Consider the following 24,814-nt stretch of genomic DNA (forward strand, 5'->3'; position numbering starts at 1 on the left):
CCATTTTATTAGAAAGAGTCTGCGTCTGCCGCCCCACTTATTTCGAATTAGCATCTCTCCCTCCAATAATTACCATCCATTGTGTTAATTGGGATGATAATGTGCTGCTATCTGCTACTGTTGATTTCCCTTCTCTTGCCTTCTCCCTTCGTTTCTCTCAGTGTGGTTTCGCTTTGCATATTGCCCCAGACATGGTAAGGAGAGCGTGCGAAATACAGAGGATAGCTCTTCAAACAAACTGAAATCTTTTGTGTGTCTATTCAAATAACTTCACCCCGTGACTCTTTACCAAGCAGCTGCAGCGACGCATGTGATTGTGACTGAAGGTATTCTCTGTGGGAAAACACACCGAAAGGTCAAAGATAAAGTCTCTTTGTGATCCGTTGTGTCCTTTTCATTTTGTCTTTACTTAAACACTTCTCTCTGTTTTGTTTCAGAAACAGCGTGTATGCTTGTGTGCAAATACAGACGTTAGAAAGTAGTTAATTTTAGAAAAATGTGGGTAAAAGAGAACACGGGATAAATTGTGTCCCCGCTTGATTTATTGTGCACTGGTTTCATTCTGGTGCTATCAAATAGAAAGTGCTCGAATTCAGCAGCACATTAAATTAAATATCTGCCGAACAGATTCTAATTTGATCACCAAGCTGTTTCAATTTCATTAGCCTAGTCCCTAATGGACTTTCACAGCATATTATTCCATCTAGCACAAATCCCATTCATTGGCCCTTTTTTTCCCTAAATGAGCCCCTTGGTGCGCAGGGACCATGTGGCCCAACACGGTGCAGTGTGAGGTCACACAAAAGCTGCTTTTTCTTCAATGGACGCTGGTGAAGAGCTACAGTGAATACATGAAATCACATCTGAATGCACACTGAGTAGATGCAATCAAACTAAAGATTTATTCCCAGAACCTTATTAACAGCTGCTGCAAAACATCGGTCCAAGTAGAGTATTAATGCAATCATGGCTGTGTGTGTGTGTGTGTGTGTGCGTGCGTGCGTGCGTGCGTGTGTGTGTGTGTGGCACAAAAGGTGCAAATGAGGTAGTGTATCAGCCAGATGAAAATCCACGGCTGTAGTTTTTCCTCGCTTCAGTGATTTAGTGAGCCTGTAATTACACAGTATGCATTATAATTACTTCAGCTGTGTAGTATTCTGACCATAAACAGAGATGGAGCAACACTCAGCACATTTGAATGGATCAGCACTCTAGAAATTATATATTTTTTCTTTATAATAACATGTTGGAACATCTGATTATATATTAAATGAAAGTCCATAACTACATGGAAGGTGAAAAATAGATTATGTTGTATATATCTATAAAGTGACTAAAAAATGACTATAACTAGAATAAGAGTACAATAAAATAAATGTCATGAAAGTGTCAAGATGTAAAAGTGTGTAGGTGGGCTGTGGATTTTTATTTTTTTTGGAAAATGTGAAAAGTACATTAGTAAGGCAAACTTTACAATAAACGGTAGCAATGCAGTGCAAATGACTCCCAGAGGACAATGTGGTCAAATCCCCATCCTGATGGACTGACTGAAGTTATCGCTCCATAGTTCTTGAAACTAGGTACAAATTCAATGGCAGTACAGGATGCAGCTACCAAAGGTTATTTCAGGGAGAGCGACTTTACTGAGACAATGCAGCCAGGACACGAGCAGTAAAGTATAGTCGTGATGATTAGGATCAGTGCAGTGTCAGTACTCTAAGTTCCAAAAGCCTGAAAGTGATAGTATAGAGCTGCAGAGGCCTCTGCGGTAACATTGATAAATGTTTTCACCAAGCCGTCCGCCATTAGTGTCAGGGCAAGTTACAGCCACAAGAGCGGACAAACAGGAAATAGAGAAAGAGCGGCTGTAAATAATTGATAAGGCTGACCCTGCGCGATTCATATTCTGCAGCAGAGGATCAAAGAGCGAGGCTCAGAGTTTGACATTGAGCCCGAACACAGGAGTCAAAGCCATTACCTTCCCCGGCAACACTGCTGTGCTGCTTGTGTTTGTAATAAAAATGCAATGACTCTTCCTCTTCAGTCTAGGTTAACATTAGCTGGCACTCCTGTGCATTACCCAACTGGCTAAGGGACTTCCTAGTACAACCCCAGCAATTACCTTCAGTAGCACTAAGTAAAGCGAGGTGGAAGCCATTTTGTTCCTGTCCATTCAATGAAGCTGTTCCTGGCTCTTTCAGGTGTGAAATATAGCCTGTGTTAGACCTCTGGGTTCTTTTAGGTGTGATCAATATTTCAGAAGCACCAGGCCTCTGCGCCTTGTATCCTCCCACATCGCCTCTCACAACAGCTCTGCAGCCGATTATGAATGTCTGAATGAACGTTTGAGCCAATTAATGATTAATGGAATTTCACAGTTTTCAGAGAAATGTTTATTTGAATAGTGCATTAAGACTGTCACTCTACAAAGCCAGAAATCCTGAACCCTGCAGCCTCTGCTTCCATAATGCGAAAGTAAAACCCTGTCTGCAGTGTTTTATTCAGAGTATATCCTTCCAAAATGTGTCCCCTTTTTGTGCTCCTTGTCTATCAGCAGCACTACATATGCATCACTGCTCTGAGCAGCTGCATGTATATCAAAATGTGTTTTATTAATGACATTAAAATATGTATCCCCGCCCACCCTTTCTTTTCTTTTTCAATACTTAATATCCCTTTCATAACTGTATATCCCCTTCAGGCACTGCCCATAACTGCTTAAGGAGGTTCAGTTCATTTAAATGATGTAATAAAACATACAGTGTGTTTACACCCAACCACTGGTGAACGTTTGGGTTTATTTGAGAGTGTTTTGAGGTTTCAGACTCTGCTGCCACACCAACACAATGGATGAGAATGGCATTTGTTCTGTGTGGCTCACAAACTTCACAACATTAAAAATTCTTCCATCCTGAATGATTGGCCTTGTTAAGTCTCTGTGGCAGGTTTTCAAAATAAGGACTTTCTATCAAACCTCCCGACAATGTGTTCATTGCATTTGACAGAGTACCAGGAACATTGGTTTTGGTAAAACACGTCGCTGTTAAAGCTTTTCAAAAACGTATTCATTGCCTTGTTCACCACATATTAAGGGATAATCTTGGATTTCCTTCTTATGGTCAACAAAAGCCAAGAAAAGACCAAAATCAACAATGTGTTAGTCCATCACTCAATACTTTTTGATTTCTCCACCTTGTCTGTGGCGGTCAGGCCCACGGCCCATTGGTTCTTCTGCAGATGTTTTTAATTTTTTATTTTGGTGACAAATTTATTTAAAAAAGGTTAAGTGGTTTCCTAAGACTGCTGGGCACTGGAACTTGAGAAGGGGTAAATACAGCATTTTGTCATTGGCGGATTGATACATTCTTTTACACTAATGAGTTTTTATGTGTATGTCGGATTGTGTCAAAATGAACTACAATGTCCATGTTCTACATACCCAGTCATTACAATGAGTTCAGTCATTCAGTGGCGGGCCGTCAGAGCCAGCGAGGCCTTCTCTGTTCTTTGTTGACAATAAGAAAAATATAGAAAATTGCCAGTATTATACTCAAATCAAATCCAAAACCTGGACAAAAGAAATCTAAACAATCTGCATCGAGGTAATAACGAAATGCGCTTTTTTGTCCTTTTGGGTAAACCAACCCTCTAACCACTCAAAAACAATTTCCGGGTCTTATTTTAGGTAGAGGTAGAGGTCTCTCTTCATTTTTTATATTGTCCAAAGATTTGATCCAGTTTGTCACAGCTTGTTTGGTTGTACCTGTTTTATAGAGACATTCTTTCTGTAATGAAGGCTTTCAATTTCACCAATAGCGTTACACAATTTCAAGACCGCAACAAATATGCCGAGCTCCTGCCCAGCCTAGGGCCTGTCGATTTGTCAGTACATTCTGTAACGACTTGCTCTAAAGGCCAGCGTGCACACAAACCTCTCCTCAACAGCCTCTAACAGCCTACCCTTTAGCAAATTTCTGACTCTAGAGCCTGATGCCCACAAGAACAGACAGCTACAAATCACTGCACCGTCTATGAGTTATCTCTGTCAATTACTGACGATAAATGGTTTTGGCACTGTGAAGGCCAGGTGCATCAATCCTCTGTGTCTCACGTTGTCCTAGCTTCTCCACTCTATTGATTCTACTTCCACCGCTTCTATGATCCAGTTTTGATGGCCCCTGACCACAAAATCCAACTTGAGCGCTGATGTCAGATGAAAGAGTGGATATGTAACCCAAACTCCCACCCTGGGACATGTTCACATTTTTGATATCAGATCTTCCTCTCTCCCAAGTGAGACTTAATATAGATCCACTGGAATCATCCCGCTACAACTACTCTGTGTCCGTACCAGATTTCAATCAAGATTTGATTGCAATGCAATACCTTTTGTGGGGGGGGGGGGGACTTCCATTTTAATAACATTCTCTGACCTTGAAGTGCTTTCAATGCACATCTTCTTTAAGAAGCTATCTGGCACATAACCACATACATTTCTCCATCTTTTTTCTGTCTCCAAAGCTCTCTTGTCAGCTTGTTCTCTCCCCAGTAGAGCTAAATGTGCTTATTCTACCCATCTCACATCCTAAAAATGGCTTTCAGATGTCTATATCTGTCTGGAGCCTGTGGCTTAGCAGAATGACCATTCAGCGAGCTGGTGATGGGGTCTATTGTGAGGGGCTTGTCCCCTGTACAGCAGCTGTCTTCGAAGGGCGTCTGTGATGGCGGTCTGCAGGATCGCCCACCACTGCTTTGAGTGATTCTCTCTCCTTTCACTCTGCCAGGGGCGCTGCATGTGTTGGAGGCATTGATCGGCCCTGAATTGGATTGTGGCGAGCCTGATTACTGATGTCACGTGGGACCGCTGGAGCTCCTCGTGCCAAGCCAGGGCCAGCTCGCAGCGCAGGAGGAGGGGAGGCTTGCTGGAATTACATTTAGTCTTAGTTACATAGAGTGTGAACACAACATGCCCACACATACTGTATGCTTAAGTGACGCACAAACAAACTGCCAACATAATCTCATTCTATTCCTATAGCTTTAAAACACTCGCCATTCGTGATTGGCATTAAATAGAGTGTGGGAGCATGTAGACCATAAAAGGGCATTAGCACATTACACCAGTAAATTACCCCTTTCCCTTTGCTTTGAGAGTTAGTGAGGGCGACTGATAGTTTGGACACTGCTTTGTATTTTTTGCCATGTGACGCTACTTAAACAAATCTTCTCTAGCGCAAGGTTACACTCTATGACTTTGTGTGTGTGTGTGTGTGTGTGTGTGCGTGCTTTGGTGTCTGTTCGCATTCGAGTGTGTGTGAGTTCCAAAGTGATTCTCCGCGCATCATTTGTTTACGCCTGGAATAGTGGCCATCATCTTTTCCACTAAGAGAACAATAGCCATTTTTCCCCTTTGCCCAGGAGACAATGAAGTGCCTCCCCGACTCGCGAGCGACAGGCCAATAAAAAACGTAATTGGATCTGTCAATCAAACATTGCTGCAGCGCGGGGGTGGGCTGGCAGGTGGCGGTGGTAGCCGGACAACAGGGGTAGTGCAGAAGAAGAAGGAAAGAGAGCTGTGCCATTACGAAGCACTACCACATCCAGTTCTTTCTCTGCACAGCGCCCGGAGGCACTCAGCAGTTACAGAGGTGTACAATTGTTGTGTTTTGTTGTTTGCTTGTACCAGGGCCAAGGGGGTGACGATCCGTCTTTGTTTGTAGGTATTAGAGGGTCATTGATGTAGCTTCGACGCGACTACACAGGAGAGCCGGGGCTGCCACGGCCTCTGAAGGTCACAGTAGATGTACTCGTCCCGATGTGTCTGTCTGTGCTTTGTATGCTCTCAGGCCGTCAGACATAGTGTTTTTTTTGTAACAGGAAAGGTCCTGTCATTAGTCAGGAGAGCAGTATGTTTCACGGTACAACACACACACTGAACATCCCTTTGTCACATTAGATCATCAGCATGTTCTTGTCTGTGCTAGCCTCAGCCTATAGGTGCCTGGATTATGTCTCCGTACACTCGTGCGCACACACTTTTTATGGATTTGTCTGTTCCTCTAAGTTTTAATGACAACTACTTAAATTAAGAGCACATTTACAGCCTCTCTGACAGACGTTAAGTGCACATTCAGATATTCTGCTCGTCGGGCTCCCACTCTCAACCCTACCTCGGCTTTTAGGAGACGGCTTTCTCGTGTCTTTGGCGACATTCTTTTTCCATTATTAGTCGAGCTGGAGATACAGAGGAGAGACGCTCGGTCGTTCCTCGCATCATGGTCTCAAGCACAGTATCTCCTTTTATGATTAGACAAAGGGTGTTTTAACTGTACAAGTGAGGCAGTAAGTACAGTGTCCTCAGACCGCCTTGGTGGTAAAGAGAACTTGTCGAGGAAGCTACAGTGTGCACGGTCCCTGCAGCTTCCATGCACACAAAGTACTGTATACTTTGATCAACTTTCTACTTCCTTAAAAACTTGAAGACAGATGACGTTTCTGTTGGATGCACTGTGCCTTAAATTAAGACAAGTATATACTCCCTCCCCCCCTCCTCCCCCCTCCCTGCACTTGTTAAGAAACAAAAACAGGTTCCTAATTTGTAGAAATAAAAAGAGAGCAGTCTGCTGTCTTCCAAGGTTTTTCTAGGTGCTCTACTTAAGTAGGAGATAGACAAACTTGATTTATAAGGTAATATTTGTTCCTTGTTGGTCTCAAATGTATTTCTTTGTCCTTTTTATGAATACAGAAAATATATGTAAGGCTAAACTAAGTCAGCAAAATGTGTTGCCGGAGAACAAAAGTTAGTCTGAGGTCACTCCAGCACCAATAAAATGACTCGGTTCATTTATCACTGTACACTGCAGCTTGCTTTAATATTCCGGTGGTATAACACTATTATATATATATATAGAATAGTTGAGGTACTGTGTTAAGTATAGGTTGGGCTTATTAAGAGCTCTCATACGATATTAAGAGCCTGTAGCATTAAATAGAGATCATCTGGTATAAGCGTTGCATCATTTAAATTATAGCAATCATGCAATACTTCAGTGCCGACGAGGAATGTTAAATTCAGCTGGACATAATGAAGGTCTGTAGTGTAGCAGTTAGCCATGCAGGGCCAGTGTCTCAGCTGATCACTTAACAATATCTGCCCCCTGTGCAAGTCTTCTTCATTTTGGTTTTGTTATGAGAAACGGTCCCTGTGATCCAGGCTTCTAAAGTAGGTAATTACACTGAGAGATTCCCTGTGGGGGATTAAAACAAATGACACAGAAAACACAGCCCTTCCCCTTCGCCACTCACTCAACACTGCCTCTGCTCTAAAACCTTTTGCTTGTAACGCCTACATGCCTGCAAATACGCAAGCAGTCACAATAAAACACACTGGCAGCTCATGAAAATTAGTGGGGTCGAGGGGAGAGGAGTCACGAAATGATGGGGAGGGATCACAATTTATGGTCACGGTGAAACTGGTTTAGCATTAGGAGCTAAACAAAACATATGGTATTCATACAGTTCGTAAGGACCGCAGCAGAAAAGGCATCTGTCCTGCCAGTTTTGCAGTGACAGGCTGCAGGGAGCATTACTCATCATTACAATCTCTGCTGGCAGCCTATTTTCATCACATTACAGTGGTATAATGAAGCGTAGCGCTGGCGTCCTCAGGTTCTCTGAGTAGTTCGCCATTAGCACCAGCCGAGGGCATTCATCCAAGTAGCTTTATTGAACTTTTTACAGTTAGTTTATTGTATAATTAATTTGTTACTGCACAACAATAGGTTGAATCTTGACACAGCAGCAGTTCATATTTTCAAATTTGTCTAGCTTGGAGACAGATGTAACTTATTGAGGAGTGAAGTGCTATAAGATTTGTATTCATTCAAAGCTGGAATCTGATCACTAACTTCTTCTGTTCTTCTCTTTGTGTCTCATCCAGGAACAAGGCAAAGTAGGTGTGACATTCAACATTGGGACAGTGGACATCAGTGTTAAGGAGACAACCACAGACATAAACGACGGCAAATACCATTTGGTCCGATTCACCAGGAACGGGGGTAACGCCACCTTACAGGTGGACAACTGGCCAGTCAATGAGCACTTTCCCACAGGTACTCCCCCTCTTATTTGTCTTTGTCTGATGAATTACTGCAAGAGTCAGAGTACAATTAGAGTTTTAACCACTGGACATCACCTAATTGCTTAAGTCAAGGGCACCAGTAAGAATAAAAAGAAAGTACATTGACACTAGCAGAGCACAGATCTCCGACAAGGCCAATGGTGCTTCCATGCTCCTCGTATGGTCCCAGTTGGGAAGTCATTCTTCCAACGTTGTTGTGTTCATGAGCTTTAAGTCGTAATGTGGAAACAACATGGACATGGGAGAGTTGTATTTTATAGCTCAGAGCGTTTAAACAACACGTTGAATTTTTCCAGTCTGGAACTCATTTATTTCAATTATTCCCGCACCGAATGAATGCAGCACAAATGCCCGACCACACAATGTGAACGAAAGTAAACGATCATTTCGGTATCCGCCCGTGATTCAGAGGTAATTGGCTCATTCTTCCACCAAGTTTCGACAAAAATTGAGGTGATAGTTTTTCCATAATCCTGCTGACAAATAAACAGACGGACAAACTAAGATGATAACACAACTTCTTTGGCAGATGTAACAAGAGTCACTCTCTCCTGTTCTTCTTGATAACACATCTCAGAAGACTAAGTGGCCTGCAGCAGCATTAGCTGGCATGCACTATGCTCCTATGGCAAACCATGCCTTAAACAACTTATCTCCCTCCATGGCCCTAACACCTGACTCCACAGGAGAGGAGCACACCAAGCTAGAATATTTTGTCTCGCAAAAGGCATTAACTGTGCAACATCTGGCCGGTTCATTTCAGCAAAGGGATTGAAAGGTAACAAGAAACATTTGGTCAGTGGGCAAGCCAGGAGAGGATAGAGGCAGAAACCAAGGGTGGCCTGTTGGCCAGATAAAGCTGCTGCCTGTATCTCTCATTCCCAGGTCAGCAGAAGCAGCACAGCAGCAGAATACAAATGTGGTCATCAAACAGTGCCCGCTCAGGCACTTCCTTCATTTGGAACAGAGATGTGCCGCTCAGCTAGTGAGGTGAGCGAGAGAGAGAGAGAGAGAGAGAGAGAGAGAGAGAGAGAGAAGGAAGGAAAGAAATCCTCTCCCGCTTCTACTTAACAGTCCATTAAATTGAGTTGGCTCTCCTGGTCTTAGATATCTGTGTCTACATTGCCAGCCAGCTTAGGAGAGGCCACCGTCGTTTCCTTGTTCCCCATTACCCACTTTTCAATTTCACTCAGTCAAACGGAGCAGACGCACAGGGAAGCAGCATGGTCACAAAGTGGCAGTTGAGGCGAGGAAGAAGTTGGGATGACAAAAGATAATATGAAACTGCATTGATCTCTGAGGTAAAATTGTGCCACAGCAGCAAGAAATAATTGGACAGAAACAGATGTAGAATAATGTTGAAGATTAAATAATTATATCACCAGATGTGGAGCTAATGGGCACATAAATGTGTCCAGAAATACAACTGTGCATCACTAGCTAAGATTTATTTTCCCAAACACTGAAAAGGAAAAAAAATTGCAAAATAGCTGATTCTAACCAATGGTAAGGAGCAAATAAATAGGAGTTGATTCCTTTCACTTCTCAGCGCTATGTCTCAGCAGCCCTACAGCATGCATGCCATCATGAGGACAGGGCAGCATCCTCTCCTGGCGTGACCTGGCACGCTGTTTTGCTCTGGTTCAATGCCAGCGCAGGTGATGTTAATCTTTTCTGTCTCTGGCTTTCTTTTGCCGTTGGCTGTCTTTCGCTTTTTTTTTGTTTTTGACCAAATAAAGTTAGGCGGGTTTCATAACTGCATTTCAACCACACTCATACTGGAAAATACTGAGAAACTCCATAACATGTGGCACACAACATGCACACATCTCATTTGTGGAGGAGGTGGTTCTCTGTCATGCTCCTTTACGTATTGGTCCTGTATTACACAAGAATTCCACTATTCTCCCTCATTTCAGCTGAACCCCCACCGCTGTCATAATTATCTTAAAGTGCTTTCTGCATCAGTGTTCAAAGGTTCAACCTTCTATCAATACGTCTGTCAATATCCATGATCCAAAGCCAGCGTCCATTAAGAAATCACTGATTTCACAGTTTAACAGGAAAGAGCTCGGGCTTTTTAGTTTTGAATTCCTTCTAAGTGATTCCGTTGAGGTTTGTTTCCTTTTCTGTCCGCCTGCCATTGTCTTGGAATGGAGTTGAGGTCAGGCGATCGAATGTGTGGTAATTTCTTTTTCTCTTCTGCACAGGTAATTTGCAGGACACTCAATGATAGCAATTCAACGATGATTGATTTTTTTTCCCCCGCCCTCCCTCCCTTGTAAAGGCGTTGTCATCTCATGAGTAATTACATGTTAGGGTGCAGACTCATTGACTGCTTTTGCACACTCCTAATGCTTTACTTGAAGGCAGCAGCCGCCAAACGGCTCTCAGGTCGTTCAATAAACAGTTACCGGATCCGGGCATGCCTTCTCTCCTTGGTAGGGAATGGGTGAGAACAAAGGTGTTGGTGGATTGTTTGTCATTCAAAGCTTCTCGCAAAATAGCCTGGGGGGGGCAGAAATTGGACATGTTAACAGCAGTGTTTGCAAAGTTAGGCCACAAAAGTATAGAGCCGTTACGATCTGCTTTAAATGACAGCAGGAGATATATTCTAGAGCAGTGGTCTTCACTATGTTTTACGTGACAGCCACATTGACAGGACAAAGTCAATAGGAGAGCCACTTTTACCGCAAAGCATGAAAAGCTACATCCAGACATAAACCCACCCAGAACTTACAATATGCAATGCAGCCAACCAATGCATTCATTACCTTAATACTGGGATGATGTTGTCAAACTCTGCAAACAATATTTCTGCTGAAGCCAGAAAACAGTGTTTCACCATGTTTGAGTCTGAGAAGGTTTTTTTGCCCGAGCCAAAATCCATGCGATCTCAAAAGATGCCTCAGTTAATCGTTCAGCTGTATTAGTTGTCCTGTGTACGAGTCTTTGTTGTCCAGAAACAGAAGAAAGCTGCTCTATTTTATTTATTTTACTCATTTCTCTTCCAGGTGCGTAAGTTTCGTTGAATTTTGGATGCGTCGTTTAGAAATGCTTTACTCGTCTTGTATGGCTCGTCCCTTTCTTTTTTAATGGGAGCAGCTGTTGTCTGTCCACAAACCACATCTCCAGCATCTTCCTCTCCATGTGCGGTAGTTGGATGCTCCAAATACAAATCTTAATGTTCCTCGTTTGTCACGCTTTTTTTCTTTCTTCTTTGTTACCCGGTGTGCAACTTTTTAATAAGAAATCAATCCATTTTAGTCATTTAGTCTGTAGAAAGACGTGCAAACTAGCATGTAATGGTGAAACGAGTCGACCGGAGCCAAGCTAATGCGAGTATGAAGTGCCAGGTTGGTCGTAGTATCCTCCAATTTAAATGTTCAAATTTAGCGATATAAATTATTTTTTAGCAAATGTCCATATTCATAAGCATGCTTATGATAACATATTTTTAATGAGCTTAAGTTTATTTATTTATATACTAGCCCACCATGTATCTACCCGTCCAAGAACACATTCACCATGTAGCTGCTGATAGACCGCCAAACTGGCAACTCCTCAGTGAGTCAGTGTCGGCTGAGCAAGTTTAAATATCTTGTTTCTGGTCTATATTTGCATCTTTTATCAATTATTATTATCTATTATTTGTATTATTTGTAGGCTAATAGAGCAGACACTTTCAGTGTTTTAATGGGTTGTATGTAATGTTTTTATAAAATATCTGTATTGACTCCATAATCATATCTATCACCCCTTTATTTAGCCCACTGCCACGCGAGCCACCAATCAAAGCTTGGCGAGCCGCGCAATGAGTAACACTGCTCTAGAGCAATGTCGGCTCAAATTTAAACACATTTCCTTTTTCTTAGGAATGACTTCTTAATTGATCATTTCACTTAATTATCTATTCAACAATTTAGGTACTATTCTTGTAATTTTGTCCGTCTTTCCTTAATTATTATTACTCACTAAGTTAATTACTGACATCTGGGAATGTGGCAATAATGCTGAACATTAGTCAGATGGGGCAAGAAGCATGAGCAGACAGATGAGCATATATGTTTCAAAGAAAACTCCCAGTTAGCTAAAATGATTTGGAAAGGAAGGTTATTACCCAAATTGGCCATTTTATTATCCATCACAGTTTGCAAAACAACAATAATTGTGTGCACACAGTTTTCCTTGTTTGTATGTTATTATTTTTATTATTGCAGTGGTGTTGGAGTGGACAGCATTATATTGAGAGGGGGTTCTAATATTTTGCCCAGCCCTTATACAAACATGATGGGGGAAGAATATTAGAATCATATTCCAATATAATGCCGTCCATTACAACACCACCACGAGCTCCGTGATGAACAGATCTCTCAAAGTTTTAACAAATGACCATTTTAAGCTCATAGACAGGATGTGAAATGTCTTCTCTGTGAACTATTTTTTATCCTAAACACAATTTCCAGGGATGCCCATCACTATAGTGATTATCACAAACAAGTTTACAAGATAATAATTGGGCATTTAAAAGCTGGGACTATTGAGGAATAAGAGAGAGAAGGACTTCTTCTACAATACACCAACACTGATCCCATACAGCAGCATTTCCATCAGGCTTCTGCAGCTTATGCAAGTTCAGTGTGTGTATGTGTGTGCTGACTGCTTTGTATCTCCCTTTCTGTAATTACCCTCCCCCCCCTCCCTCCAAACAAAGTGTCCTCTCAGATCTCCCTTTCTTTTTGACCTCATATTCCTTTTTATTCCACGTTTCTCCTCTTTTCTCCAGTTGTTGTTCATCAGGGATGTGCATCTCTCCTACGACCGTGATGTACTTTTGTGACAACCCACATTACTGCAGGGGCTTGTCTTTGTTTAGTGAGAGGATTCCAATTTCTTTATATAACTCTCCGAATCCTTGTACTCTTTGATTTTGGATTACATGATCTTTTTGCGTGAGTTTGAATCTTTGAATGAAAGAATTATTAGACCGAGCCAGGCGGAAATCGTGCATGACACTTTGCCGGCTGAGGTCCAGGCGTTGTCTCAGATGAATGACCATTGGTCTAACTACTCTCTGCTTGGGCCTCAGGGAAAGTGCGTCCGTGTGTGTGTTCCATCATTTGTGGTCACAGAAGGGTTAGCCTTGTGTTCGTTTTCAAACACACATGCAGTCAAACAAACAAAGACCTTTAGCCGTGCGCTGATGCATACAATGGTATGACTCCTACAACCTGAAACAGGCACAATGAGTTACACCGTTTCAAGATATCTGCCCATCTTTGTCTTGAAATTCAGACAAAACAATTCCTCGGGAACGAGATAAATCCCCACGCGTCCCCGGGGCCAAACATGATTAGCCCAATCTGAGACACAATCTCTGTTGCTCTCAGAACTCTGACTAAGCTGAGCGTAGAAGCCGCCAGTCTAATTCATCCTTTCAACATCATAAATTTCAGAGCGGCCTGATAAATGATGAATTTACTCCCTGGCTTTGTCTGCCGTCTGAGAGAGAATGGAAAGGGGATAGAGGGAAAGCAAAACAGGGCAAACAGAGGGACATGGGTGGATATAGAAGAAATGCAGCCACTGAGGAAATACGGAGGCATTTAACGGAGTAGATGACAGGAATAAGTTGACAGAAGGGAGAAAGAGCTGACGTGTAGACCGATAGACGGGTAGAGAAGAAGAGAAAGTGAATAAAGAGTGAGTGGAAAGGTAGATTAATGATACCAGATACCACTGTGGCTGTAGCTGAAGAGGTCTGATTCAGCCGAGAAGAGCAAGGAGGGCTGATTGTATTGCAAAGAGACAGAAAGAGAATAGCAGGGAGCAGATGAAGGAGCACAGCTAGAAGAGGAAAAAGAGAGAATAAACAGAAACGCGGTTGGACAAATGAATGGCCAGAGAGAGAGAGAAGGAGAGACACACATTAAAGTCAGGTGTAGATTGGAAAGGAGGTGGGCGGTGCAGAATATTCATAACCAGGGGCTGCAACAGCTAGCTATGGAGTTGAGCTGCGGTATGATGGTTTTTGGACAGGGCCGCAATGTATCAAATGTACTCATCATCCCCAAATAGAGAGAATGCCAGGAGCCTGTCACAGTAGCCATTTTCACAGTTTTGATGCGCTCTCAGCACTGGCACTGTGATGGAACCCCAGTGAGATGAGTTTGGCAAGCAAAGTGAATAGAACGAAGCGACCGACCAGCAGATGACTGTCGGCGTGCCAGTGTTTGTGTTGACTGAATGGCTGCCACCAAAGGGGAAACATTTAGACATTGTTTTGGCTGGGAGGAAAAATGGTGGAGGCCTGCATTAGGGCTGAAAGAGACACAGAAAAAGCTACAAATTATAAAATAGTTACAGGATTTAATAGGTTTCTATTCAGCCACTCAGCTGTGCAACAAAATGTGGAGTATGCCTATTGTGCATTCAGAAATACAGTATGTTACAGAAAAGTTGAGGTTGTCCAATAATGTTTTGGAAATGTAGACATGTGAAAAATACAGTATGTTGTCAACGCTTTATATATATATCATATATCATATATATATATATCATATATATATATATATATATATATATATATATATATATATATATATATATATATATATATATATATATATATATATATATATATATCATATATATATATATATATATATATATATATATATATATATGACTGAATGGGGCTGAATATATATCATATATATATATATATATATATATATATATATATGATATATATGATATATATATATATATATATATATATATCATAATGTATTTTGAGTGTGATTGCTATCTCATTCACATTTATTTTAATCAACATTAAACATTAAATATGAATGAATAAATAAGCACATAAAAAAGTATTAATATTATTATCACTATTACAATATATTTATTAGTTTTTCAAATGTTTACAACAAGTAAAAACATGGGTACATTATGAGACACTTCCTTCTTCGTACTGAAAGAAAATATGTGTCCAGTTCAAAGACCTAAAAACCTTGAAAGCAGATTGATTTTATAATAAACAATAATGTTTTTGTATTGGCAAGGTCATCCATTCTGGAGTCACCTTTAGAAATTGAATATCACATTGACAAACTGGAGAGATTTTTCTCATTAGTTGGACAATTAGCTTGTGGTGTATTCATTACAGGGGGGGCTGTCACCTCATTAATCACCCAGAACAATGTAAGAGCTATACCTGAGACCGTGCCATTAGCTATGCAGGGCAAGCTTATTCCACATTCTCTCAGTTTCACATGTGATTTCACTCCAACTAAGTGACAACATTAGTGACGGTTTGTAGATGCTGTACATCCTCCCTCCTCTGTTATTCCCGCCCCAATCCATCCTTCCACCTACTCCTCACCTTTCCGTCTGGTTTGACATGGAACCATCATGCCTCCCTCTGTGGCCCTTGTCCAGAGGAGAGTGTATTTGGCTGCCACCGGAAACCTGCCTGAGATCAAAGGAATGGGGAGGGAGGCCTGCTAGTAGCTGATTAACCTGCTGGCACGCAGCAGACACAGTCCTTTAGCTCCTCGAGCCCCCTTGCAGTCATATCCACACACATCTTTCCCAGCTGGCTGTAAGCTGAGCACTTGGCTAGATTTCCTCTGAAAGGTAGAGAGGAACGGTACAAAGATAGAAATGAGAGAAGATGAGAGGATACAGATATGAGCGTATGGTTTACCTTACTACTTTGTAGCATAAGTGGCCTAATGAGTGGTTTAATGTAATTGTGGTGCGTTCACTCCTTATGTGCAGTGTTAATCAGCAGGTGGGAACTATTCTAAATCAGATACGCAGCAAATAACCAGACCACGAAAGAACATGCAGATGTGGAAGACCGCATAAAATAAAGATGAGCATGATATCATAGCCAGAAATGGTCACACCCTTAGTCAGCTGGGTCCCCATGAGCAGCCTGGTCTCACTCTCAGGGCATCGCCTTGATAAACAAACACAGGACTGTCACCCAGGGGTGCAGCGTTTGTGTCGCGTGTTAAACCAAGAGTTGAGTTGTCAGTAGTTACAGTTACCCATTCACACACACTCACTCACACACACTCACACACTGATGGCGATGCCTTTGGGAACAATTTGGGGTTTAGCATCTTGCCCAGGGACTGGAGGAGCCGGGGATCGAACCGCCAATCCTTTATTCCATTATAAAGCCTTGCCCTTTCACTCGCGTTATAAACCATGCCGTACCAGTGGCTTTTATTCCTCCAAATACCTCCCATCTGGGTACTGAGTGACATCATGGTGTCATTCATAATTCTATACACGCTCCGGAGTCTTTTGTCATACCTCAAAGTGTTTGAAGACAGAGCTGAACGTCCTAGTTCTCAGTGGCACCTTTCTTGGGGGAATGCCTCTGTGATTGTCAGACAAAACATTGCATCCTGCTGCATACACTATGGATAATGCCAGTAATCACTCAACATTTGCCGTAAAAGGCGGCCTATTATCATTAATAACCATATACCTGGAACACGTTCGTCACGGTCTCAGGAGAGGGCAATGTAGCGTCTGGGGTGCAGAGCCTTTTCCTTTTTTTCTCACCCAAAAGGCCTCCCACCATGTCAGTAATGATCTCATTTGTATGCATTGTCCTTCTCAAATCTGTGTCGCTGTGGGACTTCCCTCCCAATAGGTCTTCAGTACTTCAAATTACCACTTCTTCCTCCATCGGTGCCCCCCTCCCCCTGCAAACCTGCTACACAGCTCTTTCCTTTCAAATAAGCCACTAAACCGAATCATTTCTTGGCCCTTGAAATGTAAAAGCAGGTGGTGTCCAGTGCACATTAATGACCTCCAATTTGCTTCAGAGAAAGGCAGTTAATGCATGTTCTACCTGTTCAACCACTTGATGTCACTCCTGTTGTTTTATTATGCAATATGATGAATGTATGATGTAGACTGTGATGTGTTTCCTGTGTTTTTACCTTTTCTTGCAGGTTGTTTATACAGTTTGTCTTTTCCATGACTGCTATGGATATGTGTTGTGCTTTTATTCCATGGATATTGTGTTAAATATTGGTGCGGAGTGTGCTATATATAAATATGAATATTAAACATTTAAACTAAAGCTACTTGAAGAAGAAAAAAAACTCATCATAAAGCTTTTATAAATATTTCTAAACAAAGATAAAACTCATTATAAACCATTGTATAAATGTGTGATGTCTGTTGCTGTTGCCAACTGTTTCAAGCTGTTTGTAAACTTTCAAACTTTAAAGGCAACAGCGACATTGAGCGCTATCAAATGGCAAATAAGAAAATCCCGTTCAAATATACCCGGCCAGTAGAAGATTGGCTTCAGGAGAAAGGTAAATCTTTATGGAACTTCTAGAATGTTTCTCTTTTTTTTTTCTGTCATTTCATCGGCTTGTTCCCTTTCAACCTCTGAGAATGAATAACCACTCCTTAAACCCTTTAAAAGACAAGTAAAAACAGAGCCTTTTAGTTACTTTCTGTTCTCTCCTTTGGTTTTTATTGTTATTTCTTTCCCCTTTTTGTCATTGTCATCGTTAAAAAAAGTTGTTGAATCATGCTGTCCAGTTAAAGGGACTGACTGGGAAGAGCTATTATAAACAATAAGATGTTCAGTATCAAGTACTCCTTATCTGTGCTGCAACAGTCGGCCGATTGCTTTGAGAGGGGGAACTCACTCCCTTGGCTCAAATCCTCTGCAATGTTTGAGAACAAACTAATCAGTGGGCAAACCCCCCTGAAAAGTTTCCAAACAGCAGGTGCTTTTCCCCCCGCCTGTAATTCATCTGATTGTGGTTAGACACATCGCACACGATGAATCCCTCACTTGTTTTGGTGATGGAGAGCTAATTGGAGCCTTTTTGACGGGCGAAGCGTCACAGTGAGCCTGCCAAGGTGCACCGTGCCCTGATGGAGTTGTGCTTCTCAATCACTGAGATGATCAAATCAGCTCCTCGTTTAGGTTTAAAAAACATTTTGCGGGGATTAAAAAAATGCTCAGCCCCCCCCCCCCCCCCCCTCTTACTCCACATAATATCATCATAAACCGCATTTAAAGTTCATTGCACATAAACATCTTAACCTGATTATAAAGTCCCTTTAACAACCCCTAAAAATCAGGTCTGAAAATCCCATTACTGCCGCATGCATGACTCCACACGTGCTACTTCATTTTCGCTTCTGTGACATGAACGTCCTCTCCCTGTCATTCCATGCCCAGTGTATTATATATTATAATTGTGCAAATACAACAAGCATGCGGTGCTTTCTGTATGTAAATTATACAAATGAGATTTTCAATTATGATTCCTATATTTCCCAAGTTTGGTGTATTTTCGTTTCATAATTAATGCATGAGCAGTGTGTTTGGACAGTGATATTTAGGCGTCTCTTAATGAAATTCACCATGACATGTAGTGAGTGTGTATTGCTCATACTTTATCATAATATGCCAAACCTTGTATACATATTTATTAATCATTTTACCGCATGAGTCCACTGTTTTGTCCAGAGAATATTAAGCGTGGCTGTGAAACTTGTTCCAGCTCATTTTTCAACTTTTCAACCTGCATGTGTTCGCTCCCTTACGATAAAGCTGCTGTAGCTGCTTAGTGTCTGTTGTTTTCAGCATTAGCAGTCTCTTTCAGGGTTGCTTTTTCTTGTGTGTCAAAGGCAAAAATCCTTCCTATTGTAGATAACAGTGCATATAGCTGCAGTCTTTTAAAATGAACAGAACAGGTGGGGTTTGTTAAGAACTGATACTGAAGTTACTTTTTTAAGTAAAAGCATGTTGCATCACCATTCCATTTGTAACCATTTTACCACCATCCACACTCAGTCGAGCAGTAAATCAATAGTGTTAACAGACATGTTAGTCTTTGTTTTCTGTTAATGCATTTATCTTGCAGGGAAATTGTAGTTCCTCTTAAAGGCATGTCAAAATAAGAGCTTTGTGTGTTTGTTAGCCCAGATGTTTTGCATCACAGACATATTAACACTCTCTTTCCTCCGTCCTGCGCCAGGCCGGCAGCTGACAATCTTCAACACCCAGGCCACTATCTCCATTGGCGGAAACGACCGAAAGCGACCCTACCAGGGCCAACTGTCCGGCCTCTACTACAACGGACTCAAAGTCCTCAACATGGCCGCAGAGGGCCACGTTAACATCAAGGTGAACGGCAGCGTGCGGCTGGTGGGCGACGTGCCGGTCAGCAGGGGCGCGGCACGCACCACCACCTCGGTGCCGCCGGAGATGTCCACCACCTTTATCGAGACCACCACCACACTCTCCACGACGACCACGCGCAAACAGCGCTCACCACCCACGATTCAGGTAAGGGGGAGATGTGTGTGCTTCTGAATGTGTGTGTTTGAGTTGTTGTGTGGACATCAGATCTCTGTGTTCTCATAAGGGCTGTCATGATATCAGATTTTCACTACACAATTATCGAAGCGAAAATAATTTACGATAACAATATTATCACAATATCTATAGAAAATCTGTCAAATGTATCTTTCACGTGGTTTATTGTGCGTTTTGTCTTTTTTGGGCAAAAGATTACATTCAAAATATGATTGTAGGGAAGTGGAGAGAGAGTCTGTAACCAAAATTGAAGTTGGAAATTATTTAAGATGTGCTGGATTATTTACACGATATTATGATGTGTGTATTATTGACTTATCAATATTAAAAAAAAATTATAACACGGTTACCAGTATATCGCAACACCCCTGGTTCAAATGCTTGAAAAAAAATAAATGCTCATAAATTAGGATGTCCTTGAGATGTTCAAGAACTACAATACGCATGCTAACTGAGCTAATGCTAACTGAGCTAATGCTAACTGAGCTAATGCTAACTGAGCTAATGCTAACTGAGCTAATGCTAATGTTGTGTGGGTAACAGAGCAACACACGTGTCTCTGCAAGCCCGATTTATAGGAAATTTGAGTCAACAATGCATTTTAATATCCTAAACTTATCTTAAAGGAATAGTTCAACATTTTAGGCAATATACTTCTTCTCTTTCTTGGTCAAGAGTTGGATGAGAAGATTGATACCACTCACATAAGTTCATTCGCGATGAAGCTACAGCCAACATCTGGCTAGCTTAGCTTAGCACAAAGACTGTAAACAGGGGGAAACAGCTAGCCTGACTCTGTCTGAAGAGAACTGATCATTTAGCTTCATGTTTACCGCATAAGCATGAGAGTGGTATCAATCTTCTTATCTACCTCTTGACACTAAGTGCATTTACCAAAAGGTCCAACTACTCCCATAAATCAATTGTTTACTATTCGGTGTCGTGTAGTGTGGCGTTCAATTACATTTTTCCTTATAGCAGAAATAGATACGCACTGCAAGTTATGTGGAAGACAACCTGAGTCTGTGGTCTAAATGTTTTGTTCTCTTGATAATCAGCTTTGAAAATGTGACAAAGTGAAATGTCCTCTCCACTATTAGATGTGTCTTTGTGACTGTGAGTGGGTGGATTAGAGCCGCGCTGCTTTTTCCCCTTGTTGATCAGTCAAGGACAGGATACTGTATTTCGTAATCTTTCGAGGATTCTGTGCCGCTGCTCATCGAGGTGTGCGAAGCTGGACGTGCCGCTGCCTCTCTCTTTGTTTCCGTCTCTCTTTCTTTCTCTGTCCGTCTGTGTCTGTCATTTGCCCAATCCAGCCGAACAGAGGCCTTTCTCCAATACGTCCTGACTCCAAGCCAATGAATGTCACCGCCGTGCCAAGAAAGTAATCACGCCGAGCAGTCCTTTGACACCCAGAGGACAAATTGAACCATTCGTTGTTCATATTAAAGCAATAACTCTCCCTCAGGGGGGTGAGACATGGTTGTTGGAGGACAACAGACAGGTGCCACTGTTATAAGCCTCTTCACCTCAACAACAGATTGCCTGGCGTGCAGTGATGGCCCCTGACACTTGTATATCTCTATCAATACAAGCGTGGGGGAGGCCACAGTCCGAGCTGTTGGAAAACCTCCAAATACCCTCTGATTTTAAAAGAACGACCCGGTGTCAACCCTTCATATGTGTGGTTTGAAGTTCAAACCATAAAAGTAAAGCAGTCCGTATCCTTTTTGTCTATGTGTAACATCAGTAATCTGCGATGATGAGGCCTGAGCTGAGCTACATTACACCGCCGTCTGTCTCTGGCACCATCAACAAGGTCACATCAGATCAGAAAGAACGTGGCATCGCTGGGAAAATGGCATTTTGTGTCATAGGCTATTAATATCAAGTCAATAAGGTTGTGTATGCTATGAAAGAGCTTTTATACAAAGCACTCTCCTTTCCAAGGTGAAACGACGAAGATATACCTCTTTTGTCGATACCCAGGATGCGGCTGTTAGATGCCAAAGGAACTTGCACTTTTGTAACTTAACAATGAAAATGACGTTTTGTTGCCCTCCCTAACTTTTCACCCTGTTCATTCTTATTCCACAACCTTCCATGGCAGTGTCTGCTTTGATTCACACCGCTGTGTCAAGGAATTTCATTTGCCAAGGCTTTTAATTTTACTGTTCCCGAGTTGGCTGTCAAATACCGTGGTGTGAGAGGTAAGGAGAGGACCTGTACCAGTTTGGCAGATTTCTCCACCCCTCAGGGTAGTATATGGGAGTTGAGGGAGTAGAGCTATCATTAGTGATGTACCGCAGTGCTGGAAGAGAGCTATAGGAATCTGACACCGAGCCGGACTCGAGCATGTGTGCAGCTGTTTTATTTTTAGGGTGTGTGTGTGTGTGTGTGTGTGTGTGTGTGTGTGTGTGTGTGTGTCCACGTGTGGACAAAAAAAAGTGTGTGTTTTGGTATCTTCTCACACATCTATTACCGGTCCACTTCACCAACACTAGCTGTTTCTTTTTCAGAGGTGAGAAGTTACGAATCCCCCGACATCTCAGGATCAACAGAATGAGAGACAGGGGTGGGAAGTGGAGAGAACCAATCTCACGCTTAATTAATGATAGGTCCGCTGGGACGCACCGACAGACACGATTCATTTTCTTTTACTCTCTCTCTCTCTCTGCCACCGTGTTACTTGGCCACTCTGTAGGTCAGGTGGTCCACTGGGGGACTAAGACTAGTGTAGACAAGAAAAATAGTTTTTTTTACGATATAATATCCTATGCCATATCCCTTGAACTACAAATCAGATTATAGAAATACACTCACTCTAATGTAATGCCTTTTTTACTTCCTTTAATGGATCAGAAGCTAATCTGCATTTCCTCAGCACTTTTCATATATTCAAACCCTGCAAATCAGAGGACAGATCAGAAACCTTGTTTGCTGTAAACACGGTCTTCTTCAACACAAAACACAACAACTTTTGGATATTTAGGAACATATACAATGTGGTTAAAAATGTTAAATAATAAGCCTTCCTACTCCTTTTGAAACACACATGCTCACCATGTTTATTGGAATGGGACTGGAAAGCTTGGAGTTAAAAATAACTGAGTTTACTATAACAACACACACGGATACATTCAAACAGAAGGTTTGTATGCAACACACCAACACCAATTCTTATGCTAATTCTAAAATCTCTATCTTCAAAATCCCACTTACAGACAAAAGAAAACACAACGTAACGGCACGCAGCTCAGACATAATCAGTTCAATTCTTCAGTCTTTTCAGTCTGAGTATATAAGATGGATATAGTTTTTGCCACGTCATATGTGTTTCTTCGTGAATATTATAAATGTTCTGAGACCTGGCATTAGATATGTCAACGAGCTGGCTCATTCTGAAGAATAACGCCCACGCCGCCCACACTCTCGCTCCTGAAGCCTGCCTATCTTCTGAAGACTCAACCCGAGTCATCGTTCTGTTTCATCCGTTTAACAATCTCTTTGATCGTGTGCCTCAGAGCGCGGTGACTAATGCTAACCACGTTAGCTTTAGCTGCCTGCCCTCGACTCGTCCCCACATGCTTTTACAGCCGTGGTAATGCATGCACACATTGCAAAGATAATGCTGTATGTTAGATATGCACATTAAATGTCTGCTCTGTATCATGCAGATGTAAAAGTTAAAAGTTTCACACTCAAACAGCTCTTTTACATTTCTTCATTCCATCAGCATAAATATTAAACAGTTCTTTATTGACTTTGCAAGACAAGTAAATAAGGCCGAGAAAAGAGCAATGCAATGTTCAATATATATAAACAAGAATAATGGAATAAATATTGTCCTGTTATGAACCTGTTTACTTTAAGCGGCGCTTTAGCCTCGTACTGCTTTTGTTAAGCAACTTGTTCTCTCCTAAATAATAAACAGTTTGACATGAGCTCTGTCCGCTGCTCCAGCGCTCATAAGTGATTTGTGTTGAAATTGAAATGGCTTGACAGTTATTTGGAAGTTACACAACGCTGATCAAAATTCTGCTCGTACCTTGCAGCATGAAAAGCCAGTAAAGAGGATAGGAGACGATCTATCTATTGTACACATCAAAGTCTGTTTAAAAGGCAGGTTTTTGGAGAGGACTACTACATATGTGGAAAAAAAAAGTTATATAAAGCCTTTTGAAGCTCCACAGGGAGCTGTGCAAAATCTGATAAAATACCTAAAGTGATGTCACTTGAGGCAATAAGACCACAAGTTTGAAAAACGAAAATATGTGGAGTTAGAAAGAAGTCAGATTACCAGACCTCTGTAGCCCGCTCCTTATCTCTACTTAAGGCTATTGGCTCTAAAGCTACATTAGCTGCTACTAGCGTAACACACCCGAATCTCTGACTGAACTGTCTGCTGTTGAGGTGCATTGTGGGTAATATAGGCACCAAATCTTCCCAAGGGAGGAGAGTAAGTGGGATAAAAAGACAATATCTCTGGTTTTGCTGCATCGATTGTATAAATGAAACATCTTGGAGGCCTATTTAGTGTTTTGTCATCTTTTCTTTTTGTCATGTCTTTAAAGCAGGGGGGGCCACACTTGTTTGGCTTGTGAGCTACTTTTAAAATGACCAGGTCCAAGTGAGCTACCTGTATTAAAAATGCTGCGACGGGGGGGGGGGGGGTCTGCTGTCTGAGGTTCGTGCGACGGGGGGGGGGGGCTGGTGCGTAGTTCACTCGTTTTCAACGTTTTGAGTTAAGACTCGAAACTGGGTTTGGAATAAACCCGTGTATTTTTATTCCAAATTCAAGATACAGAGCAAACTAGAAGTGCGCTCGCCAAGGCCCTATTATGCAATGTTGACGAAAGTGAAAAATAATGTGTTTATCTGCTCCGTGATTCATACCCCCTCCAAAATGTAATGGGTTCTTCCTTGGCCCATGCTACACCATTCCAATAAGTTTCATGAAAATCGTGCGAGACGTTTCCGTAATCCGTACTTCCCCCTCTAACCATGCTGCTTGATGCCAGAGAGTAGGAGTGCTGATGTGATATCAGAAGTTCCTCACTGCAAATTCAATCATAAACACCGTTTTGCTCTTGAAACCTGTTGATTATCAATCCCGGTGATTGATCCAAGTCGTACATTTACTCATACTGGTAACCTAGCATTCTTGGAAGCCTCTGCTGAGCATTTACAACCACACTAAACTTCATTTAAGGAAGAATATCAACAAACTAAAACAAGTTCAGCTTGTTAAGCAGCTACCTAAGCTTTTCCGGCTCTGGAGAGTTCTGGTT

The 24,814-nt window shown here is 41.8% G+C and overlaps 2 protein-coding genes across 10 annotated transcripts in view; both read left to right on the top strand.

The window, feature by feature from the left end:
* The window catches only part of LOC115003692 (poly(A) polymerase type 3-like), a 981,812-nt gene that overhangs the window by 655,796 nt on the left and 301,202 nt on the right, over positions 1-24,814 (top strand). The window lies entirely within an intron of this gene.
* The window catches only part of nrxn3b (neurexin 3b), a 270,213-nt gene that overhangs the window by 218,396 nt on the left and 27,003 nt on the right, over positions 1-24,814 (top strand). For 7 of the 9 annotated variants that reach the window (XM_029425564.1, XM_029425568.1, XM_029425566.1 and 4 more), the window contains 3 exons: positions 7,940-8,111; positions 17,407-17,496; positions 19,183-19,493. In XM_029425564.1, coding sequence (XP_029281424.1) covers positions 7,940-8,111; positions 17,407-17,496; positions 19,183-19,493 — 573 coding nt within the window. The remainder of the gene's footprint in view (positions 1-7,939; positions 8,112-17,406; positions 17,497-19,182; positions 19,494-24,814) is intronic. The other 2 variants (XM_029425567.1, XM_029425572.1) reach the window with 1 other exon arrangement.

This window comes from Cottoperca gobio, chromosome 24, assembly GCF_900634415.1.
Source record: "Cottoperca gobio chromosome 24, fCotGob3.1, whole genome shotgun sequence".
Lineage (NCBI taxonomy): Eukaryota > Metazoa > Chordata > Actinopteri > Perciformes > Bovichtidae > Cottoperca > Cottoperca gobio.